This window comes from Hyaena hyaena, unplaced genomic scaffold (assembly GCF_003009895.1).
Source record: "Hyaena hyaena isolate Hyena2069 unplaced genomic scaffold, ASM300989v1 scaffold_857, whole genome shotgun sequence".
Lineage (NCBI taxonomy): Eukaryota > Metazoa > Chordata > Mammalia > Carnivora > Hyaenidae > Hyaena > Hyaena hyaena.
Window position 1 is genome coordinate 440599 of NW_024081490.1, and position 25236 is coordinate 465834.

At 41.0% G+C, this 25236-nt stretch overlaps 1 protein-coding gene across 2 annotated transcripts; it reads left to right on the forward strand.

Annotated features, from left to right (window-relative positions):
• The first annotated feature begins 4927 nt into the window (after nucleotides 1-4927).
• FGF5 (fibroblast growth factor 5) lies at nucleotides 4928-24972 on the forward strand. Of its 2 annotated transcripts, XM_039220019.1 has the most exons (3): nucleotides 4928-5331; nucleotides 12902-13005; nucleotides 24259-24972. In XM_039220019.1, the coding sequence occupies exons 1-3, from the start codon at nucleotides 4971-4973 to the stop codon at nucleotides 24604-24606; spliced, it is 813 nt and encodes a 270-aa protein (XP_039075950.1). In that variant the 5' UTR covers nucleotides 4928-4970; the 3' UTR covers nucleotides 24607-24972. The 2 variants fall into 2 exon arrangements, with proteins under 2 accessions (XP_039075950.1, XP_039075951.1); XM_039220020.1 differs by lacking the exon at nucleotides 12902-13005.
• Nucleotides 24973-25236: the final 264 nt, after the last annotated feature.

Below are 25236 nucleotides of genomic sequence, written 5' to 3' on the forward strand. Positions count from 1 at the left end.
AATAGTCACTAGGTTAGTTGGAAAGCACCTGAATTGCGCTTTATAGTTGAGCTTTTTTTTTTTTCTTTTTTTAGAAAAGGTAACTGATTTCATTGAGTCAATTCAGACCACAAAAGATCCACTTCTACTAGCAAAAGTTGCTTGGCTTTCTGACTCCACATGAAATAGAGAAGACCAGCTGCCTGTGGCCATTTCAAAACACCTGCCTCCTCAGAGGGAAGTAATAGATGCTGGAGACAGAGGAAGAGCTCTAACCTCAGGACCCGCAGGGTTTCTGATCACACCGTTGCCACCCTGTCTGTGCAGTCTGTCTTTGCCTCCTTCCCGCACAGCGCCTTCCCACCCTCCTCAGCCTGTTCGCTGCTCCTTAAGCCACAGGCTATTTGTTATGTAGTTACTGCCAACTTGGCTGGTGGGAAGCCAGGCCTGGAGGACAGAGAGGGTCCTGGCATGAACATGGACTGAAGGTCCCAACAGGGTCAGCTCCTGACTCCTCCCACAATACAACTGTGCCTCCATTAAAACTTGTATGGAACTAGAAGTCACTGCAGGGTCATCAGGGACCTGGTTAGCCAAAAATGGTCCTGCTATCTATCTGGATACAGCCTCTCACTGTGTGAAAGGGTGGGGGGAATGGAGGGAGGGCCATAGGGTCCTTTAGGGCCAGGCTCAAGCAGCATACTCAGGAAGACACCCTGAAAACCTCTGGGCTCTCCCGTGCGTGGATCCAACAAAGAAAATCCGTCCTTGCCGTCCAGTGTAACAAACCTTGACCAGGCCAGTCTCACAGAGGGCCTCCAGGAACAGAGATCTGGCGCCGCTGAGGCTCTCCGGACAAAAGCATGTACCCGGTCTGCTAGTGGGGTGGCAGCCTGGCTCCCAGGTTGGAGGGCCTCCCGGGACTCTGGCTGGCACTGCCCAGGGTTGCTCACCCTATCCCACTGTTGACCTCTCATTCTTCCCTCGGTCTTGGTACCATGCAGGTAGGATGGACCAGGCTCTGGCCTTACCCTGGAGCGCCGGTCGCTGGAAACTCTGGCCTCTGTTTACAACCAGAAGAAGGTTGTAAATAGCTTGGGCATTGACTTTTCTGCCCTGATCTCTCTCTGTCTCCTTAGGCATTTGGCTGCCAGCCTGAGGAGACGGGTTATGATTCCTGTCGCTAGTGACTGGCTCATATCTACAGTGGCAGAAGATGTAAGAGAAATTCACCGCCCGGTTTCCCAGACAGAGCTAGAAAAGGCCTAGAAAGAAAGCTCAGGTGCTGGGGCTAGGAGAGGTGATCCTGAGGTGGCAGACCCACCGACTGTGAGGAGGAAGGATTGAAGAGCTGCTGGGGCGCCTGGGTGACTCAGTGGGTTGAGCGTCCGACTTTGTCTCAGATCATGATCTCAGGGTTCGTGGGTTCGAGCCCCACGTTGGTCTCTGTGCTGACAGCTAGCTCAGGGCCTGCTTCAGATTCTGTGTCTCCCTCTCTCTCTCTCTGACCCTCCCCTGCTCACGCTGTTTCTCTCTCTCTCAGAAATAAATAAAAACATTCGAAAGAAAATTGAAGAGCTGCAGGAAGTCAGTTCTGGCAGATGGGGGCAGTGGCAGGTAACCCCGAAAGGGGTGGAGGACCCAGCCCTGACCCCGGCGCACTTGGAACCTGGCGGCTAAGCGGTGCGACCCAGTAACCCGTGTTTTAGTTTTTCGGTTCCACGTCTGGTGGACCGTTTGCTTTACCTCCGCAGGTAGCCAGCGGCACGCACCTTCTCCTGGTCCTCGCGTTTGGGGCCTGGAGAATGGGGGGAGTTAAGAACAGCAGTGCGCGCGGGCGGTGGGTGAGCGTCCGCCAGCGCCCAGGAGACCTTGACGGGGCTCTACGACCTGTGCGTGGACCACAGGTACGTCTCCAGCCAGGGAGCTTTCGATGATCCTGGAAGTAACCAGAGAAAAAGTGACTCGCACTCTCTTTGAGTGGAGCTTAGGGGAGTATACAGCCCGGAGTAGCCGAGAGGGTGAAATGAGAATTTTCCGACTGCACAGTTGCTGTGAGCAGACGCTCAGCGGGATCGAGTGAGCGCGCGTTAGGCAAGGCGTGGGTCAGGCGGGCGCAGCCCAGGAGCGCAGGGTGATGGGACCTGCCTCTGCAGAGCGGTGGAGGAGGAGGCTTGCCGGTTTCGCGCGCGAAACACGTGCATTGTCATTGTCAGTCTTCTTTCACTGTTCAGCTTCTGCAGGGTTTTTTTTTTTTTTTAAATGACTCCAATACACGTTTCACCGTGTTTTATAGATTTTAAAGGTTCAGTGGCTTCTACCCTGCTTTCTTGCGCACACCACGAGTATTCAGCGCGCACTACTCATCCCCCATCCCCCCAAACCTCTGCCCCAGTATCCTGGAGAGTTGAAAACGAACTCCGAGTCTGGTTGCCAAATTCAATCCCTGCCAACAGGAGTCGGTAGCTTCTCTCATAAACGCTTGGCTTTTCCTAAAGTCTTCCCTTAGAACCCCAGAGGAAGTCTAAGTGAAACTCGCCAGCCGCCAGCTTTAGGTGAACTGAAACTCAAGTAGGTGTCTTGGCTTTCCTGGGTCATCCCTAGACAACAGTTTGATCTTCTACTGGAATCTTGCAGCTGAAGAGGGATATGAGCATGGTTGTTTCAATGTGGGTGTAATTTGAGAGGAAGGGTGAAAGAAAGAAAGAAAGAGAGAGAGAGAGAGAGAGAAAGAAAGAAAGAAAGAAAGAAAGAAAGAAAGAAAGAAAGAAAGAAAGAAAGAAAGAAAGAAAAAGACCAGAGGCCAAATCTCAGACTCCAGAAGTGCAGCCAAGTGGTTTTTGACTTCCCAGGTTTAGGGAAGAGGCTTATAGTGAGTCTGGGGCCCGAGTCAACTCCAGCTTTTCCAGCAGCAGACCCCTAGTGAAGAGGAGGATGAGAAACAAGCAACTGGATTTGTTTGGAAAATCTTTGCCCTTTGAAGCATGGGTTAGATTGTGTGACAGAAAAGGGAACTTACTGACGACATGCAACTGCACTATGGGCCTTTAACTCTGTGACAGCTTTGTCACAGAACCAAGGGCATCACCTGCAGAAGCCACAGTGCCCAGGTTAGCAACCTGTAATCATTAACTCAGGAAGGAGACAACTTCAGTGAAGTCTACTGTTCTGAGGGGCTCTGGCATCTGTTCTTGATGCCCACTTTCAGGATTGCCTTGTAAGGGTCTGGCTGCCCACACTAGGTAAAACCAGAAGCATAGAGCTTGAGACTAGGACAGTAGAAAGAGAAAGGGTGTTCAGCCCGGGACAGCATCTTTCATAGTGTGTCAGTGGCATGTGCCCAAGTTATGCACGCCTATGTGTGATATGACCTTTCTTCCCCACAGTGGCTTCACGGAACTGCACAGGTGACTTTCTGTTTTACAGTTGCCTTGATGTTAAGTATTCTAGTCGTGGGATATTTCCAATCCTGAAAAACCTACATGTGTTTTATAAGCTTTTCATTATCGAGATAGGAACCTTTAAGTGAGCATTCAATAATGGATAAGGCCATAAATTCACATCAACCTTGGCTTCTGTGAATTGACCTTCTAGGTCAAAATCACAGCCTTTTCATTAAAACGACCAATGAATAATGTATCAGAGTGTAGTTTAAAGCTCCAAATATGTTTTCAGACAGGAATATTCCAAGAATGCAAGTCAGGTATATTTTTCAGATAAATGACAGTAGGGGCATTGCATACACGGAAATTCTCGGGTCTCAGGTTTCCTGAAACCCAGGGCACGCATCATTAATCATTCATTGGGGTCGGTCCTTCAGTCAACTGCAGCTCTGAGTAAGCCAAAGCGAGCCCTTAGCTAATCCTTCCTGCCAAGGGGATCCTGGGGTGAGAGAGGACAACTGGACAGTCAGCCACCTGTGCTGGTGCCCAGACCTGCCCCTCTTGTCCGGCTCTGAGCGTGGCTGTGCGTGTGCGCTCACCCTCCCGGACACAGACCGAAAATTTCCCACTCGGAAAAGCAAATTAGGCATAATGTTTAGCGTGACCCAGAGTTTCCAATAGGAAAGCAACTCCAATCGTGACCTAATGGCTCAGGGTGACTCTCTAAGTGCCGAATAAACCCTTTCCTTCGCTCTCTAAATAAATTAGAGGCAACAACAAACAGCAACAACAGCAGCCTTCTCCCCCAGCCGCGCCACACCAAAGGCTTCCCAAGTTGGACTGCGAATCCTGCTTTGGTTCCCCGCCGCCAGCACTTCGAAGCGCTGGGATTCTCTCCGCCCGACTTCGCTCCGGAGGGATTCCCGTAGCCAAGGGGGTGCCGGCGGGGGGTCTGCGGGGCAACCTGGAAATTGGGTCTTGGGTAGGCGTGGGTGCGTTGTGGGGACGCGGGCGCGCAGCGGAGGCGGGCGAGGACCGGGACTCACTGCCACGTTTAAAGCCCCCATTTCGGCTGTTGCCCCTGGAGGACTCCAGGGCTCGCGCGGAGGTGAATTCCGCGCAGGGCTGGCTCCAGGAGGAGGGTGGCCGTGCGGCGCGTGAGAACTGCTGGGGCGCGTGGCCCCGGTCTGCGCGTGCCCAGCGGCGGGGTACAGCTCCTCGCCGCCCGCCTTCTCCTCCCACTCCCTCGCTCGCATCTCCTCCCTCCTCCACACCCCCCGCCCCCGGGACCGCGGAGCTCCCTCCCGGCACCGGCCGGAGAGTACACAAAGCGGCGGGTGAGGGGAAGCTTCGCAGGCGTGCACCGAGCAGTGAGATCACTGGCGTTATAAATATCCCAGTACCGGCGCCGAGATCCGTTCGAGTGGCCTCTCTCTCTCTCTCTCTCTCTCTCTCTCTCTCTCTCTCTCTCTCCCTCCCTCTCTTCCCCGAGGCTATGTCCACCCGGCGCGGCGAGGGGGGCAGCGCCAGAGGCACGCAGCCGCTTGGGGGCTACGGAGCCCAGAAACAGCCCCACAAGATGCACTTAGAACCCCCGCGGCTGGAAGAATGAGCTTGTCCTTCCTCCTCCTCCTCTTCCTCAGCCACCACATCCTCAGCGCCTGGGCTCACGGGGAGAAGCACCTCGCCCCCAGAGGGCAGCCCGGACCCGCAGCCACTGGTCGGAACCCGGCAGGCGCCAGCGGCAGCAGGGGCAGCAGGGGCACCACGTCTTCCTCTTCTTCCTCCGTCTCCTCCTCCCCCTCGGCTCCTCTGGGCAACCAAGACAGCGGCTTGGAGCAGAGCAGTTTCCAGTGGAGCCCCTCGGGGCGCCGGACCGGCAGCCTCTACTGCAGAGTGGGCATCGGTTTCCATCTGCAGATCTACCCGGATGGCAAAGTCAATGGCTCCCATGAAGCCAATATGTTAAGTAAGTTGCTCGCCCTCCGGGCCCAGCGCGTCCTAAGCGGGCGGTGGGGGGATTCGGGAGGCACAGCGGCTCTTCCCCGGCCCACAGGCGCACCTTCCGGAGCCCTGGCCGCGGGGACACGGCTGTCCCTCAGATCCGCGGGCAGGTTGGGTGGAGATGCATCTATGTGGCGCGCACACGCGCACCCCTCTTGTGCGTAGGAGGAATGGCGATTCCTGAGGTGTAGGCGACCAGAGGCTGGTGCCCAAGGCAGGGACCCTGTCTGCAGTTTGCCAGGGTCCCAAAGACAAGCCTCCAGCCTGTTCCTCGAGAAGGAAACAAAAATCTTCCCTCTCGTTTAGTTTCTGTTAACCTTCTGCTTCTGTTTACTAGGCTAACATTTTTCATGAGGCATCAAAGTGCATCCCTTTTGCGTGCCTATCGCTGAACAGTTATCTTAAGAAGAGTTAAGACTGGCCATGCCGGTCCCCCCAACTGCCACCATAAACCCCGAAGCAATGCATTATACATCTCTGTATCCATCTATGTCCATTGTATATGCATATCTGCACATTATGTACATATAGAATATAGGGGAGACCAGACATCCCCGCTGGTTGGAAGAAGACAGTGATCTGGAAAACTGGACACGTTTAGGGAGGATACATGATGGACATTCGAATTATTAATTCCAGAGTTGGGTTTAACAACGTTTAAGTATGTTGAGACGATGACACACCTTGTCAGGAAGGACAATTAAGGAAAAGTTCCTTATTTTGGAAGAAGGTCAGAGGAGGGTCAATTCCGTACAGGTGTACCTTGTGTTAAGTTTTGTTTTTGTTTTTTTTTTTTTTAAAGGTAAGTTTTACATTCTCTTTTTGAGTTTTCTCTTTAGCTCTCTTTTCCTCCTCTTCCCATCGCCTCTTTCCTTCCACACCATCTGGGTTTGCGGACCATCGCTGGCTGCCGTTCCTCTGATTCCTCTCGCTGCCTCTAGGTAGCTGCGGGGAGAGACGATCCGGGGGTGTTTGCGGGCCCGGGGCGATCTCCCCGAGGCTTTTCCTCGGTAGGGCCGGATCGCTCATCGAGCAGGGGTTAATCCAACAGATAGAACCACTGCCGGGGCCTGCGAGATAATCAGGAAGAGCGGGAACGTGGCCAGGAGGCTGAGCCGCTTCGGGTCCCCGGGCTCTCCTGTGTCCGCCTTGTAGCTCCCAGGTGTACTTAGCTTGGTTCCTTCCAAACCCACAACCAGTGGGCTTCTTAGTACCCGAGCTGCAGAGAAGCGCAGCTGGGAGCCGCTTGCCAAGCGGGCTTGCAGGTGTCCCAGGGGTAGCCCGCGGGCCAGCCTCCTCCCTGGGGTCCGGGAGGCGGGCTGTGGAAAGACCTGGCGGTTGTGCCGGAAGAGGAGCGGGTCCACGCCCGCCCCTGCCCCACACCCGTCTTTTGAGCTCTGCTGCTCCCGCTGGCGGTGTTAACACGTGTTTAGGTGGCCTGGAGCCCTGAACCAGAGGGGGCTCCGCCAGTAAACCCCAGCGAGCGCCGGGGCCTCCCGCACGCTCCGTGGAGGAGGCTGTTTCTATGTTTTAAGGTTCATTTGACTTTTATGAAACAACTTCCCGTCTTTGGTGACGAAGAGCAAGGTCTGTTAGGGTGAAGGGGAATTTTCCCAGATTTCGGGTGCAGCGAGAATCACATGAACTTCAGGATTTCCATTTGTCTTTCTCATTTGCCCCCACACAACTCTTTACTCCATCAGGCACCCGAGCTCATCCCCTACGTCTAGTAATCTTTCCACCTTTCCTCTTCAGGACTTTTCTGTCCTGCTCTTGTAGTTTACCCAGGAAATCAGCACCAACACTGGATAACTTCTGTGTTCCCCAGGGAAGGCACAAAGTTATCATGTACCAAGCTGCGGATTGGGACTCAGGGGGATAAAAGCATGTGTCTTGGGTGGGTTTTGGTGCAATAGGGATCTCTGAAAACCAGATTCATTCCCAAGATATTCTCCTGGAAAAGACAAAGATAATTGCGGCTTAGGCCTTGCCAGAGCGGAAGTCCTAGAAAAGCAGACAAGGAAATTGAGAACACATCAACAAAGAATACATTTGGCTAAAGAAGGATTACCAATATCTTTTATTTCCAAGGTACAGTTTATTTTAAAATCCACTTTGAAAGATATTTAAAAGGAACAGGGATGTTTACTAAACAGTGCCTAAATAAAACTTCCTTAATGTAATACTTTTCCTAATCCATTCCAGTTTAGAATAGCCTTTCAGAGTTTAGTCTGTATCTTTCATATGGCTTGCCATCATTCACTCGTTCATTCATTCATTCATTCATTCATGCGCCCATAATGGGGTATCTAACTCATCATGCTTGATATTTTGATTGCTTTTGGATTTGGAGGATTTTTTAAAAATTTGTTTTTGCATTCCATAGATTTTTCGCACAGAGGAAACCATAACTTAAGTGTTTAAATCACAGTGATTTTCTGCTTTGTGATGTCTGGAGTGTTCAACACTATTAAGTATGATTTTTCTGCCACGGGTGGATGAAGAATTTATGAAATATGTCATGCTTAGTGGGAGAGCATGTAATTTGGAAATTTAAAATCAGTCTCTGCCCTCAATATCTGTGAAAGAGAAATGGAAGCCTGCTAATTGTTGGCTGGTCATATACTTCTTTGAAAGCAGCATTTGACAGTTTCCTGACACGTACATAAACTAAAGCATTGGTCATGGGCTGTTGGCTAGAGTACACAAGGAAACAATTGTGTAAGTCTCACAAGAGATACTAAGAGCTGGGACGAAAAAGGACCATAGAGGATGTGCTAGAGTTTTACCTCATCATCTCATTTTACTCTCTGTGAGTGGGCAATGATGGAGAACTTACTTTTTTTTTTGGTCATAGCATGCTACTTCAGAAAGAGTCAAAACATTGCCATCAAACTGCCACCTAAAAGGTTCTTTTAAACTTAGTAATTTTCTGTAGTGTTTGTCAGGACAGATACATGTATCTATACATATACATATGTTTTGCAACTATCATTTGACATTAAAATTTCTGCAAACCATGAATGTTTTCTAGTTTCACCATCAGAAGAACACTCAAGCAATAGAGTTTGAAACACAGTTTATTTAGTTGAGGCATACCACTTAATATGTCCTAGCTTCTCTTATAAAGTAGTCAACCCAAGTTTTGGAGACAGAAAAATAATCAAGCTCATTGCATATACATTCTTATTATGAAGAAATAGTAGGGAAGAATGAATAAAGATGGACAAGAAAAACAGATGATAAAATCCAATTACTGAATAGAAACAAAGGTTTAGCTTTGATTCATGAGCTTTCAAGTTTAGTTCCAATGCTTCTGTTGACTTATGGTGAGCCATTGAAGAATAGCCAGTCAAGTAATTATCAATTTAGGGAGTAAAAGTTGAAGGTTATGGCTACACAAAGCAAAAGTGTTCACATAAAATAGGAAAGTTACAATAATATATTCTGACTAAACGGAATCCTCAATTTTACTAACTTTTAAACATTTAAATTCACTATCAGTTTTAGTCTCCTGTAGAATCAGTCTTTCTACAGTCCCCCAGAATCTGTATCTACTGAATAGAAAAACCCAAATGGAAAATTTCTATTACTGATTTAATCATCAAAGGCTGCTAAACTGGGAAGTTTAAGACTCAGATTTGATAATGATACCCAGAAATCTATGGCCGTGCGAACACAAGAAGAGAAACTTCAGTTTTAAATGATTTTTCTTTGAAGATATTCAGATGGGCTGTTGAAAGCTTCTGAATACATGGGTTATCTATGTCATTCTATTATGTTATTTACTAAGAAAAAAGTGAGAAATCTGCATAATTTTAACAACCACCATTAATAGAGTCCTGTTGTATTAAAAACTCTGGAGGGAACTAAGGTAAAAATGTAGACAGATGTCTTCTTCCTGAAATAAACTTACTTTGTTGTATATGCCTATGCTTGCAAGTAAGTGGATTAAACAATGTGTTATAAATTCTTGTCTTCTTCAATCTAGATGTCAGCTCCCAAATTCCACCAAGAAAAAGATAGTTTTTTCTGTTCAGCACAGCTTTTTTCTTTTGGCCCTGTTACATGTGAACACCCTAAGAAAGATAGCACATTGTCACTAGCACCTTAATGTGAAATAATTATATTCATCCTGTCTCCCTGCCCATTCGGGAGAAGGCCAGAAACGCGGGAAAGTAAAACCTGTGTCCATGCACATAGAGTGTTCTGAGAAAGGAAACAGAAATAGTGAGAAGGTCAAAGCAAACATTCACTGGCTATCTGTGATCCGTGAGATACACTTGGCCTTCCCAATTTTGCTTTAGGGATACCATCCTGGTATCCATAATGTGAATTGTAAATTCCGATAAAATTTATTGTTATGGACTCCTAGTAAAAGTCAGGAAATTACTGAAATTGAGAAAAATTTAGTTTTAGAGAAATGTTTTCTGGGATTTCTATAATTATGATTTAGTGCATATGGGTTTAAAATATTGTAGGGGCTCCTGGGTGGCTCAGTCGGTTAAGTGTCCGGCTTCAGTTCACGTAATGATCTCGCGGTTCTTGGGTTCCAGCCCCACGTCAGGCTCTGTGCTGACTGCTAGCTCAGAGCCTGTAGCCTGTTTTGGATTCTGTGTCTCCCTCTCTCTCTGACCCTCCCCTGCTCACGCTGTCTCTCTCTCTCTCAGAAATAAATAAAACATTAAAAAAAATTTTTTTTAAATATCGTATAGGACTCTTCACTGAGTTACTGAGATTTGGTATAGTAAAATCAATAATTGTGTAATCTCTTGGACATGGGGTCAAGAAGCTGAATTGTAGGGCTTGTAGAATCTGTTCCAACATTCTCGTAAAAAAGACATTGTGAAATTATGTTGAAATTACTTTGGAAATTATGATCTTAATAGCATTCCCAATATTACATCATAATTACTTTAAGATTTAGAAGATCATACCAAAGTTGTCTTATGTGTTATTTCATCTGATCTCATCTTTTATCTTTCCTGCATTCTTCATAATTTTAAATAGAATAATATATGTAAAAGTATATTTTGAAGCTGTCAAGTAACTTTAAAACATATTATAAAATCCATTCATTCCCAGACAAATATCAATTTTTTATACTAGAACTTGCAAGAAAAGAAACCAAGCACTATATAATAAAATAATAACATTGTACATGTATTATTTCATCTCTCCCATCTAATTTATTACAATGGAAATTTTACACAACATATACACAGAATGTACAGTGTGTTAGGAAACAAGTTAAATGACTCAAAACAGAATATGTTTTTGTCAGAAGCCGTAGCTTACTTAGACAAAGCATTAATGCTCCCATTAAAGAAATATTTCCAGAGCCTTTGTCCTGATCTCTCAAACATTAACCTATATACATATATATCTAATAAGAATTTTATCTTTCATGCTATGCTGTAGTTTTCCACTAACACACAGGTTTGCACTTACAAAGCCAAATACTTTTCCAAAGAATGGAATAAAAACACTCTAACAATGTACAGCCATGAGTAAGTTGGGGGAAAACATACAACCAACTCTCCTTTTCCACCAATCCCATATTGTCTCTTTTGTTTCTATTTTTCCGCACATAGATAACTTATCATGTTTCCATGTCTCATTTTTTAACACATGTTTACACACAATTCACAACCACAGCCCCATCTTCCAAATATCCAAAATCATCAATGCTATTTTTAATATCATTCTTTAATTATGATAGAAATATAACTTTGTATCATGTTCTATTTATGTCTTATTAATTATATTATTACAGTATATTATATTGTATGTTGTATCTAAATTTACAAAGGATTATGTGTGCTTTGGCACTATTTGATAAAATGGTAATGCTTCAAAATCTTTGGGTGTGCATCACAGTCAAATAATTCACCTGCCAAAATCTATTGAAAGGAGCATTGTGAAATCATTTGGAAGAAAATAATTTATGAGATGACAGTTTCTTTTGGAATTTCTTCCTAAAAGCAAAACTAGTTCCTTTCTAATAGTTTTGTTTTGTTTTTAAGAAACATCTACTAATAAAAGTGGTAGTGGCAATTTTCTTGAGTTGTGTTTTGTTTACTCTGGACTAAATACTCTTCTAACAGAAACAATAGTTCTTCTGTGGCCCCTTTCCCCCCCTGAACTTTCTGATCAAGTGCTTTTAAGAAGTCAAGCTGAATAAATAAATAAGCAGCAGTATTTGATGCATTTATAAAAATTAGCTCACATTGTGCAAAAAGGTACTCAATAAAGATATTCGTATAAATGTATATATCTTATATATATGTGTATCCACAAAATTACCTTTTTACTATATTGAATAATTTTATATGTACTTCAAATACTGGAGGGGGAGGTTGCTACTTCAAGAAAATCTAGTGAATTTATCTGTTCAGAAGAAATCTGTTAAGATATCGAATTAGTCTATATATTCAGAATATAATAGATTGAGAGGTTGAAATTTTCTTCCCTTCTCCCTCCCATCCTTTCTTCTTTCCTTCCTTTCTTCCTAGGACAGGCCTCTTTTCAGCTATAGTGAACAGATTATTTTGTGCTCTCCCCCATTTTTTTTTTTTTTTTGCAATTTGATGTAAACAATGAACAAAAAGCACTACCATTTTCTCATGTTCATATAACATTATATATGATTTATGATAAACAGGCAGGAATTCCAATTATATACAGGCTATAAATTTCATCATCTTAAAATACTCTATAAACTGTGGTATGTGATTCTCTTGACACGGTGGATACGAACTTACAAATTATTGAAGGAGACAGAGGGACATTGACTTGATAATGCTAACTTTGAAATACTAAATATAAACAATAATGTGATAAAATATCTTATTAATTTTTTGCCAGAAAAGGCATTTAAAATACAAGATGTCTCAAATCATAATGCATTAAACACTTATTGTGCTAATAATCCCAAATTATTTATAAAGCTTTCAACAACTTTTTATGTGTAGTCTTTAAATGAACTACTCACTGAATGATTGAATATAGTATATACTGATTTGCACTTGTAGTTATTATAATTTGAGAGGAGAGATTTATTTCATGTAAGTAATATTTGTCTCTGGCTTTCAATGGCTTACATTAGTCTTGGGTCCAAACTTTATGAGCTTTAATATTAAGAGCAGTGTATTATCTCTGATAGAAAACAATGGATGGGAATTCTTTTGAAAAACATTTAAAGAAATTTTCGATTCCTTTACAACCTGAGAAGATTCTATTGTTAAACCTGGTTTACTAGAAATAACTTCTCATTTGTAAGGAAAAAAATAATTATTAATGAAGCAGGACAACATTTTTGAATCTTAAAAGTTGTCATTTTAAATGAGCACTTGGGTGCTAGGCTTTTCTTTTTTAACATAACGAATGTCATGAAAAATAAGGATGTTAAGTACTGTTGTTGTTGTTTTTAAATCACAACTATAAAGAATGAAAAGAATCTATGTAGAAATTTAATTCTTCACAATGGTATATAGAAGAGTCTGTGTTTTATTTTGGGATTTCTGTCATCCTAGGTATTTTGGAAATATTTGCTGTGTCTCAGGGGATTGTAGGAATACGAGGAGTTTTCAGCAACAAATTTTTAGCGATGTCAAAAAAAGGAAAACTCCATGCAAGTGTAAGTAGAACCACTTTATGTTTTTAAAGGTGTTACGGAGGTTTTACATTTGTAGAATGGAATGAAGTGATTTTCCACATTGGTAGATGGACAATTTGCTCAGAGGACTTAATGTTGGTTTAAAAAAAAATTATTATAAGTAGACTTAACCAAGGTGATTGTGCATGTTGCTGTAAGTAATCATTTTTATATTTTATTTACTTGGAAAGATAATATACAGTCTACAAAAAACTTTAAGGAAGAATGTATTTGAAAATAGCACTCTCAAACTGATCGCTATTATTTATTTATTAAAATTGGCCCAACCGGGGAACAACATTATGGAAATAATATATAAAAATTTAAATGTACATGTTTATGGTGACTGTGTGTGCATTTTTATTTTAGTAGATCAGGTTCTCACTCAGTTTTACAAGCTATTCTGATGTCAAAAATTAGCTCTAATATAATCTATTGTCACATCAGTAAGTATGGAGAGAAAACAATAATGAGAAGATTTTGTGTTTCTTGGAGAAATTTGATTTATCCATTTGAGTAACTCTCATTTTGTGTTTTTGTTGCATCAAAAATAATACTTCTCAAAATTGTAATGACTAATTTTGTACTGAAAAATTTCTTTAAACCACACATGTTTTGTACTTAATTTACAAATAAAGATTTCTGTTTTTTTTCTCTGAAAATGCTCATTACTTAGGAAGTATTAAAATGTTTTGAAGACAGTAAAATATGTTTAGCTTAGTTTTTCTACTCACAGGTTTGGCTTATATTAGTCCATGTGCGCAGCACTTAAAAGTGATGTATACGCTTTCTGTAGGTTGTCATTTGTACAAAGTAATTATTATTTAGGGTTAGTCCTTCACTTCTGATTTCTTTAATTCTTAATAAATTGGAGAAATATCACTTTTCCAGAGTTTGAAGTTATATAGGAACTTTTAGTTAAGAGTGTAATCAATTGAAACTTGCTATTTTACAATTTTTTACTGATAGAGCTTCAAAAAATTCAGTGAGAATTTCACTTGGTTCAATTTGTAAGAATTTCAGTTTTCATTTCTCTAGCACCTCAAGGTGATTTCTTAATACCTCTTGGAGGGGATAGCAGAATTCAAGCTATTTCTGTAGTTATTTGTGGATTAAATGAGATAATACCTTTAAAGCTTTTAAAACAGTATTTGGTACATTGTAAGTGCTTAAGAAGAAATCCTATCTGTTATATGGTAAACTAAATATAATAGATGTTAAAGTCTCAGTTGGTTGAGATAAATAGAAAACCTTTGCTAATCTCTTTAATCACCCACTGCAAGAATTATAAAAAGATTTACCTACTTCATTTTCTGAGGGGGTTATTGTATTTTGGCAAGCTCTACTACTGTTTTCATAAAGTAATCACTCTTTGATTATTTATTTTGAGGGACAAACTTCTGCATCACTGTGGAAAAGTAGGCAATGCCATTTACTCAAAAAATTTTTTTTGATTTGATTTTTAAAATCCACATGCAGAATAAAAAACAATTACCAAACACATCCGAACACAGTCCTTTTCCCCAGTCTACTTTAAGGTTGTAAAAAATTGAAACTACTTTATTGCTTTGTTTTGGGTGAGCTCCTTAATTTTTTTTTTTTTTTAATTTCTGAGAGAGAGAGAGAGCAGGGGAGGGTCAGAGAGAGAGGGAGATAGAGAATCCAAAGCAGTCCCCAGGCTCTGAGCTAGCTGTCAGCACAGAGCCCGACGCGGGCCTTGAACCCACGAACCGTGAGATCATGACCTGAGCTGAAGTCAGATGCTCAACCGACTGAGCCACCCAGGTGCCCCATGAGCACCTTAATTTTTTAATTGTTCTGACTTATGCCCTAGTACATGCAAAACACAGACCAAACTTGGGCCAGCTTCAGAATAATTGCCACAGAACTCGAAGTATTACAAATGGATGCCAATTAGAGAGGTCACACAGAGAGGTGAGGATACATGATTCCTCTGGCAAATGCAAGTAACAAATTTCCAGAAATCTGACCCAAATGTCTAAGGATGGCTGGCTGAAATAATGCAGATAATGCAAAAACAACATCTGTTATTCTTTCTCATCTTGGCAGGCTAAAGTTATTTCATGGAATAATGACTTTAAACAGTACAAAGCAAGTCTTGCTCCTGTCACTCACTGAAGTTCTTTGATACAAAAGTCATTCTAATGACTTTGAGCTGAATTGTAGATAAAAACATTAAGCCCTATGATTATGTGGATTCTTGTTAAACCTACCGTCCAAGCCCACTTTCTCTTATCTGAGCTTTTATTAGCACTTTTTCTCTAGATGGAAACCTAATTAAATTATAAAGTGATTTCTTTTTAAGGAAGTTGAATTTAGAAATAGTATTAATCCTAGCAATTATCAGTTTTATGCCCAGATGGTTTCTTTCCTGTTTTCTTCTAGTTAAACACGTTGAAAAATTACTCTTGTAACTTTAGATATAATTATTTGATTTAGTTTTGATTTTCACAAAATTGCATTGTCACTAAAACCGCTAAAAATCTTTACATTTTTAGGATTAAATGTATAGTTTGTGAGTTGCTTTAAATTAGTAACTGCAGAGCCATTGAAGAGTACCTTTGTAATCATTTTGACATATAGATGTATATATATATATATATACATCATATTAATATATATTCATCTTAAACTTATGCAATGTTACATGCCAATTATACCTCAATAAAACTGAAAAAAATTAAATTAATAGAGTAATTTTAAGGTTTTACCTGCAAAATAAATATGAACCAAAAATACAAAGTGTTCATCTAATTCTGGGGAAAGTAATTTCCGTACTGTATTAAGAAATATTCATGGATAATTGTAGATTTTCAACTTAGTTTTTATAGTAACAATTAGAATATTAAAAATTAGTTGCTGGGCACAGACAACATATTTGCATAGTTCTTTAAAAGTTCTTTCACTCACATTATCTCATTACATGATTAGGTGAGGAAAGAATCTAGAGATGTTAAATAATTTTGTAAGTTAACACAGTTAACAAGCAATTGAACCAGAACCATCCTTTTAAAATTTTGTTTCTCTGTAAATGCTATAATGCTTTGCAGGTAAAATTTAGTTGAGAGAAGATACTAACTTTTGTTTGGAACCAATTACATTGTTTTCACCTATTATTTTATGGGAATTAACAATCGTATAGCTTAATAATATTTTTATACACCATGCCAAAGAATAAATATTGTGGCGCATCCTTACAATATTTTGCACGTGCTATGCCTCCCCATCTTACCCAAGCTCTGTTTGGAAAGTTTTTTTCCATCTATTTCTGTGTCTTTAGTTTCTGCATTTGCCAGAGAACTTATCAAGTTTTACACACATTGGTTATTCAATGTGATGACGTGTCACATAGGAAATGCTTCTCAAGATGAACTTCCAAAGCAAAAGAGAGCTGTATTTTGTTCACTGAAAATTTTCATTTAGAAAATGCTTCATTATCAGTAGACACAAAGATAGCAAACAGAAGTATGAGCTCAGAATGGGTACACTTAGGCAATATTTGTGCTGATCTTTTTCTTGTGCTAAGTTTGTTAACTCAGTAGAGAAATTTTATTTGAACTTCAACCATCTTGGTGTGCACCTCTTCCTGACTCATTCAACCTATGCACATCTCAATCTACGTGCAGCTCTCCTTGAAATCTTTACTAGTGTACTCCCAATACACAATGCAGCCAGATTCCTACCATGCAGGGTTTTTCAGCATCCTTTACAAGGGTGAAGATGTATGGTCTTCTCCTTCTCAAGATGTGTTGGGAATTTTCAAGAGTGGGAGTAGGTAACTGCTTCCCAAAGGGCCACGAGGGTGAGTCAGAGCCTTCACTGTGACCTCCACTGTCCTGCTGAACTCATTCCAGGCTGAGGTACCTTGTGGGAATGAGCCCCCTTCTCTTTCTCTCTGACTGCTTGTGTGTTCCTCTTCCCTCCTCACTGTTCCTGCTCTCTCCTCAGGTTTGTTATCTCTATGGAAATCCCCATAGAGTGCCTTTCTGGATTTATCTGAGGTGGGTCCAGATGTAGGAGTGAGAGACCTTGAATGTGGTGGTTACAAACATAGTTAGATTGTGTCATTCTAGTTAAATTAAAACTAGTCGTTTTACTTAATCTTTCCCTTCCTTGGTTTTCTGAGCTGTAAAAGGAGGGGGACTAAAATCAAAATCTATTGTGGTAGTTGAGCAGTTTAAATGAGATAATACATATAAAATACTTAGAATAGTGCCTGGGCAGTATTCAGCATTTAATTTAAAAGAGACCTTCCTTAATTTGCTCTCAGGCAGCTGTTTGATGATCCTGTCTCCTCAGAAGAAGACATTCTGATTTGGGGGTCAGGCAGCTGTGACCCCTCAGATATTTAAACCAGCCCCAAACCCTGTTTATCACTGACCTTTTTTTTTTTCTTTAGCTCCACTTTTAGGCACTTTTTGTGCCTATAAGAGCCCCTTATCGCTAGGGTTTTCTTTTTTTCAAGGAACCTAATTTGAAAGCAAAATTCCCAGGCTCAGTCTCTTAAAGAGGCAAGGATTTCTTAATGATCATAATCTCATGACACTTTCAGAGCCCTGTTACATCTTGTTATTTTCCTAAAGGAAATGTAAATCCTGGAAAAGATGGTTATGATGTATTTTCTGGCCTTTTCATAAAATAGGACTAAGAGCACCTTACCTATCGGGGAAAAAAACATTTTAGCTTATTTTAAAGGTCCAGAGAGAAGCATGTGGTAGAATTATTTTTGTTTCTCAGGGTTTTAGGGGATCATGTTTGGAAGGAAAGCTAATTGCAGAGTTTACGAAACAGGCATGGAATGTGTGCTTGATCAGCCCTAAGCAAGGACTAGAACGTCTTCCTTTCCTGGTTTCGGAGGGTGCCAGCTGGCTTGCCCGGGATGGGAGTCTGGACTGGACTTCCTGCGCTGGGGGCAGTGTGAGCAGGAGTCAGCAGCCCCGAGAGCTGGGCATGTTTACTGAAGGGGGAAATGGACGCTTGAGCAATAGTTACCACCATCATCATAAAAAAATAACTTATTAAGCACTCCACTCTCCTAGTCAAGATCATGAGCCCTCTAAAGGTAGTTGCATAGAAACTTCTCTTGCCCTCTAAAGGCTTTCGATTTACATAGTAAACCAAACGTCCAGTAATTCAGGCTCAGAAATAGGTTCAGAGTTCTGCCTTTATAGTAAATGCCGGTTTTCCCTTAATTTCACACTATGCTAATCAAGCTAGAGAGCCAATTTTATTGTAAAAATCTGGGTGCGATGAATTGACTTGTAGTTTCAGAGATCTGTTCCAGCCTATGGAGAGAGATGGTATATTTCTCCAATGTTTGGGGGAATGGCATTGTTTTTTATTTTAATCAGTATTTTTATCTATATCAGCAACTTTATGACAGGCAGGACTATTCAGAAGTCTAGGAGATGCCCTTGGGTCTGTATGATATGAAGGAGCTGGAATCTAAGAATCAGAAGATGGGAGATTTAAGTCACAGGTGCTGACCCTGGCACTTGGTAAACATGGGGCTTTAGATGAATCTTTGTCTTTACTTCTCTGACTGGAGAATTAGATAATAACATCCTACCAGTCATGAGATTATTGTGAAGGTGAATAGATGTAAAATCCCTGGCACATAGTAGCCCTCAATAGCCCCGCTTTTTGAGTTATTAAAAACAACAGAGAGAACACTCTCACCTCACTTGCATCAAGTCACACAGGGTGCTGGTTTAGTGATGCAAATCTAGGACCTCACCTTAGATTACTAAAGACACTACCTCTGGAGATAGGGCCTGGGGAATCTGCATTTCGAACTAGCTCCTGGAATAATTTTAAGTCAATCCGTAAAGTTTGGTGAGGGAGATATCCTGTGGTTGTTATATTCTTCATTACATTACCTCAGGCTGGTTTATTATTAAATCCAACTTGTATATTCCCTCGGTCGCTCAGGATGACGAACTGAGATACGGAACGGAACAATGTCCAGAGTGCCCAGAAGCAAATAGGCCATGCCCTGGAGATAGCATAATATGGCTGCAACTGACCTATACGAAGCCTAGGTAGTAAAGAGTAAAAAGCAGCCCTTTGGGTGCAACCCCCTGAGCTATTCTGCTTGGAAGCAATGGGAGCAGGGGCTGCCTTGTGGCCTTTAATCACCACCAAAGGTGGGTGCCTTCGTTCAAGGAGCATTCAGCACAATCACACAAAACAGCTTCGTCTAAGGGGATGTGGCCGGCCAGCTCCGAGGGTGGGAATAGGGCTGGGAACCGTGAAGCACTAAAGGAGGCAGGGGAACCAGAAGCAAGGATGCAGTCAGGAAGCTTTGCTTACAGTACAGTTGGGCTTATAATTGTTTTTATTGCAGTCTATAATAATATTTTAATTATTTAATAATATTACAGCCCACAATGACATTTTAATTATTTGTATTTGGTTAATTATTTTCTTCATAAAGTTTTCCAAAAGAGGGAGGCAAATCAAAGAAAACAAAGTGAAATAAAGAACTAACTTGATTAAATACCCCCACAAACTCCAAGGTTTATACCCGTGTTGGTCCAGATTCAGTCCTCTCCAAACCGTTTTCATATACTACATATTTTCTTGTATTGTTGCATGTACTGAGAATTGGTACTTGTTTGCATGGATCGGACTCAATCACTGCACGATCCTCAGTCATCATACAACACGATATTAACTATGGAACAAAACTGTGTTGAGATGTTTTAGAAAGTTTTTGAAAAATGTTGTTTCAGAAAGAATTTTCTGTTTGGCTTCCTTAACCCTCAGATTTCAACTAAGCAGGATTAGTCTTTTCTAAAATATCCTGGTTAACCAAGGTTTTACCTTCTTTGAACTGAATTTGACCTTTCTTCTAAACACCCGCTGTGTGTTACCGCTGTGTGAAAAGATGGGTAGAATCAAGGCACAGCACCCTTCTAATCCAAAAGTTCTTGTTTTCCTTAACTGCACCTTTTCCCTTCCTCCGAGTAATTAGGCTAGCCAACCAAAAATAGTTTAATTTGTTTAAGTTTTATTTGTTTTGTCTATTAAAACTATACTAAATTACATAAAAATTAGCTGACTTGAACATTTAATTTTAATTCTGCAGTTATGATTTGTTGAACGTACCTTGTTTTTACACTTGCAAGATCAAAGAGAAGTTAAGAAGAGGGCTGCCTGAGTGTTGGTTATGCATCCGACTCTTGATTTCGGCTCAGGTCATGATCTCAGGTTTGTGGGATCAAGCCCTGCCTCAGGCTGTCAGCACAGAGCCTGCTTGGGATTCTCTCTCTCTCCCTCTCTCTGTCCCCCTCTCCTGCTCACACTCACATGTGTGTGCATGCATGTGTGTGTGCGCGCGCACGCATGCTCTCTCTCTCAGATAAATAAACATTAAAGATATTAAGGAGAAAAACATATACTTTAATTCAACAAAGAACATGGACAGGACCATGTCTGTATTGTTTTTGACTGTACAAGTGGCAACTAGCACAGTGCCTGGCATGTGATAAGCCGTCAATAATCGTCTGTGGAATAGACTGGTAAAAAATGAAGTTGAAACAAAGATACGGGTTCTTTAGGTTCGGTCTCGTGGCTGATGCTGCTAGCACGCGGGGTAATGGGGGTCCTGGTTTCAACAGCTTCTCTGAAATTTCCTTCACTCTCTACCTCACACCTTAACTATAGAAAATGCCTTCATGCCAACATCACTCTTTCTAGGGAAACAATGTAGTTCTGTTATTTTAAAAGCATATATTTTGCAAAAAGATTTCTTATAATTCGAAGGAGATTTAAAAAGTTAAATTTATTATCCAAACCTGTGTGGATAAATGTCTATCTATTTAAACACCTGTAGCTAAGACCTATATTGCTTAGTGACTCTTTGCAATGAAACCGGTTCACGCATGATGTTAGAGGCAGAAACCCATTGCTTAGGGTCACCGTCTTGTCTGAGTGAACAAGGCCGGGAATAGTGACAGGAACAGTCAATCTCTCAAGAAGAAACCAGATCTCCTGGTGAAGAATAATTTGTTGAAATGTTTGTTTCAAATGGTTCTTTTCCATCACAGCTGGAAGAATTTTTCAGACAAAACATTAATTTAGAAGTAGATTAAGAAAGCCAAAACAGTCTGACTGCCTTTTACGCCTGTTCTAATGTGGGATTTTGGAAAGGCTGCACGCGTGGGGCTGCACGTGGTATGTGGGTCCTTGGGTTCTGAATACCTCTGCCCTGGGTGACAGGTAGTCCTTGAGAATTTAGAGCCTAAATAGCCTTCCTTTGTCTTAAGAAAGAACTTATGGACATAAATCTTAAGGAGGAAAAGAGAATGATTTTGGATGATTTCTGGCAGGTGGAGTTGGTGGGCTTTCATGCATCTGAAGATTGTAAGATGTAATTGCTATAGGTTTCATTCGATATGCTATGTGTGTGTTTGTGTCAGTAAAGAAAAGGTTAAATAATGCAGTCCACTTTTTTAAAAAACCTGTCAAAATTGGATAGTCACTGCTATCTCTATTTCAGAAAATGGACTTTTGCAAAATAGGATTCCAAGTCATGTTGGGGTATAATGTATTATATACCTTTAAAATGTTTTTCAAACACATTTGAGGGAAAAAAATGAGACAGGGTTAATATACCTACTAGTCTGTTTGATGAAACCCCCTATACCTTTCTAAAATCTTACCCTTTTATGTAGCAGAAAACATTACAGATGGCTATAGCACTTATTTTAAAATAAAGCTTTGGGATTATCTAATGAAATGGGAAAGCATTTAAGTTCTCTTAAGAGCTAAGCAACTATAAAAAAATCTATGTTTGACTTGTAAGTCTTCTTAATAAAAAAAAAAAATAAGTGTTGTAAGCATACCACCCTTGGCCTTGACATAGGCTGGTAGGGTATGACAAGATGACAGAAATGACTTAGGTGATAGTTCTTTAAAACACTTGTTTCCAGAAGCTAGAGATCAAATCCAGGGAATCACCAGCAGACTTGTAGAGATTCTAGATATATGACTCCATAGTTTTCAAATAAAGAGCTTTACTGATTGAACTATACTTGAATGTAAATAAGTTGGGTAAACTGTCATATGTAACATAAACGCACTGTTGGAAGATCTCTGAAATTGGTGTCTTCAAATATTGTTGCTATTTTGCACAAGTCATAAAATTCATATGACCATCAACAGTAGATCTATGTAGATTGCCTTGCACTGTTCTGACTTTCACATTACAGCATTGTGATCTATATTGCAGAGAAAAACTTGGCATTATTAGAAAAAGTAAGCAAAAAATAACTTTTAATTTGAGTATAGTACCTCTTGGTCTGATATGGAGAGTACATCATATATATACATTGAATGTTTTTCTCTATAAACATCAGTGTATTTGGTATTTGCAAGCTGAGGAACTCTATACAATGGTGCTCCCTGAACTTGTGAAACCCAGTGATCTGGTCTAGGATAGGAATTCTTATTCTTTGGGAGTTATGGCTTTTTTGGGTTTGATGAAAGCTACCAATCTTTTTCCTAGAAAAATATTTGGGTACTCACAGTAGCCCTAGGGATAAGACTTGTGGATAAGGAGCCTAACGCTACGACGTTGATTGGCAGAATTGGTATCTGATCACACATCAGTCTGACTCCATGCTCATGTGCTACCTCCCAGACCATCTTCCTTTAATTCCTTAACAAAATCTTCTGTTACAAGTTAACTTTTTAACTAGAAATTTCAAAGTCATTTAAAAACAGTAACAGAATTGAAATATATTAAGAGTTCTGATTTTCTTACATACATTGATATTATTTATGTGCACAGTAAACAGAAGTCATCAGCATTACGAGCATGCCAACTGAGCGTTTTCAGTGCCCTTACTGGCCGACTTGGTCAGCTTTATCTCTAGTTTCTTCTACCGTACATCCTACATGGAAGTCACACTGAACTGCTTACTACCTATAGTAAGTGTCATGTTGACCTGTGACCACACTGTTCCTGCTCCCTGAGAATCCTTTCTCATGTCCCCTGCCTTGCTAATATCTTGTACTTGATGACTCAGCTCAAATGTCACCGTTTCTGGGAAAACGTCCTTGCTCTCTGCCAGCCACCTCCAACTTCTTAGATTCCCTTCCTCTGTGCTATGGTTGTACCCTCTGCATATTGCTGTCCTAATTCCCTGTATCAAGCTGTGCCATGACGGATGTCTGCTTCTTTCACTATTCTGGGAACATTTCAAAGGCAGACACTGTGTGTGTGTGTGTGTGTGTGTGTGTGTGTGTACCTGTGTCTCTATCTGTCTGTGTCTGCATCTGCATAGGGGCAGAGAGAGAGAGAGAGAGATCTGGATGAAGTATTGCTAGTGACTCCAAAAGTAATTTTTTCTTCTTGGCATCAAATATTCTCTCCTGTATCACTGTGTGAAGATATATTTTTTCCTAAAGAACTCTAACACATGCAATATTAATAGGGCCATATGCTACCCCTCTCTCAGCACCATGAATCACACTGATAACGTTGAAAAATGCATACTTATTTCAAAGGAATAATATGACCCCATTTCTCAAAACATGAATTCATGTTTTATCAGGCAATTGTTCCTTAGTAATTCAGTTCTATTTATTTTCTTGACGGCTTAAGAGGGGAAAATATTAAATTGTTAGAAGTTAATTATTTTACTGCAAATCTCAAAGTGCTTTAAAACCCATAACAGAATTTCAAAATATTAAGAGTTCAACATGTTATCATTTTTATATATGTTGATGTTATTTCACTAAGTACACACTAAATGGAAATGAGCATTACAAAGATGAATAAAGTAGGAAGACAGAAATGAACATAATAATTTAAAGCAACTTTTTAAAAGAAGCCAATATGTCTTAGGGTGCCCGAGTGGCTCGGTTGGTTAAGCATCCGACTCTAGATTTTGGCTCAGGTCATGATTTCAGTTTCCTGTGTTCAAGCCCCACGTTGGGCTCTGCACTGACAGTGTTGAGCCTGCTTGAGATTCTCCCTCTCTCTCTGCCCCTCCCCAGCTCACATTCTCTCTGTCTCTCTCAAACTAAATAAAACAACTTAGAAAAAAAAAAAGAAGCCAATATGTCTTTACAAGAGAGAATGGAGGAGGAAGCCTTCGGTCAATGGAATTTTTGGTTTTCCTTTACAGTACAAGACCTCGTTTTATTACATGCTGAAAATATTATTACTATTTTAAATCTCTTCTTCTTTCCCTCCTCCACCAGGCCAAATTTACAGATGACTGCAAGTTCAGGGAGCGATTCCAAGAAAACAGCTATAATACCTATGCCTCAGCAATACACAGAACTGAGCCAGCGGGCCGGGAGTGGTATGTGGCCCTCAACAAGAGAGGAAAAGCTAAGCGAGGCTGCAGCCCCCGTGTTAAACCCCAGCACATCTCTACCCACTTTCTGCCAAGATTCAAGCAGCTTGAGCAGCCAGAACTTTCTTTCACGGTTACTGTCCCTGAGAAGAAAAAGCCACCCAGTCCCGTCAAGCCAAAGGTTCCCCTTTCTGCGCCTCGGAAAAGTCCCAACGCCGTGAAATACAGACTCAAGTTTCGCTTTGGATAATATTCCTCTTGGCCTTGTGAGAAACCATGCCTTCCCCTCAGGAGTTTCCATGGGTGTCTTTACTGCTCCAAAGAGAAAGGTTCGGATACAGCTTCAGCTAGACTCTACTGTAGTGAAGTCAGGTCACTTGTTTCAGTGTGACTGAAACAAAAATGTTTTCCGATAGGAACTGAACTGGAATTCTGTATCCAACATAGGGAGCACACTGCTTCAGTTCAGGGTGGCGTAAAGCCTTTTGCTTTATGCTTCGTGCATACTCTGTATTTTCAGAAAGTTAAGCAGCATGGACTATCTATTTTTCAGACTTTCACAGATCAACCTGAAAGAACACAAATGATGCATTTTTATTTTTGGTTTCCAAAGAATATTTTGATGCAGATAAAATATTTTATTAACTTTTGTTTTTTGTTTTTTGTTGTTTTATTTTTTTAAAAAAGTACCTCTGCATTGAGCATATTTTCTTACTTTTATTATTTTAATTAATATGACATAACCATTTGAATGCAGTTTATGAATATAAATGTGTTAATAGCCCATTTGTAATACGTGGATTTTTTTCATTTTTCTCATTCATTGCACTTTCATTTTTTATTTTTTTTTTTACCATACCTCAGATAATGTAAGTTTAGT

Coding starts and splice junctions, on each gene's coding strand:
- FGF5 (XM_039220019.1), top strand. CDS start 4,971: ATGAGCTTGTCCTTCCTCCTCCTCCTCTTCCTCAGCCACCACATCCTC. Junction 5,332..12,901: donor CCATGAAGCCAATATGTTAA/GTAAGTTGCTCG, acceptor CTGTCATCCTAG/GTATTTTGGAAATATTTGCT. Junction 13,006..24,258: donor AAGGAAAACTCCATGCAAGT/GTAAGTAGAACC, acceptor CTCCTCCACCAG/GCCAAATTTACAGATGACTG.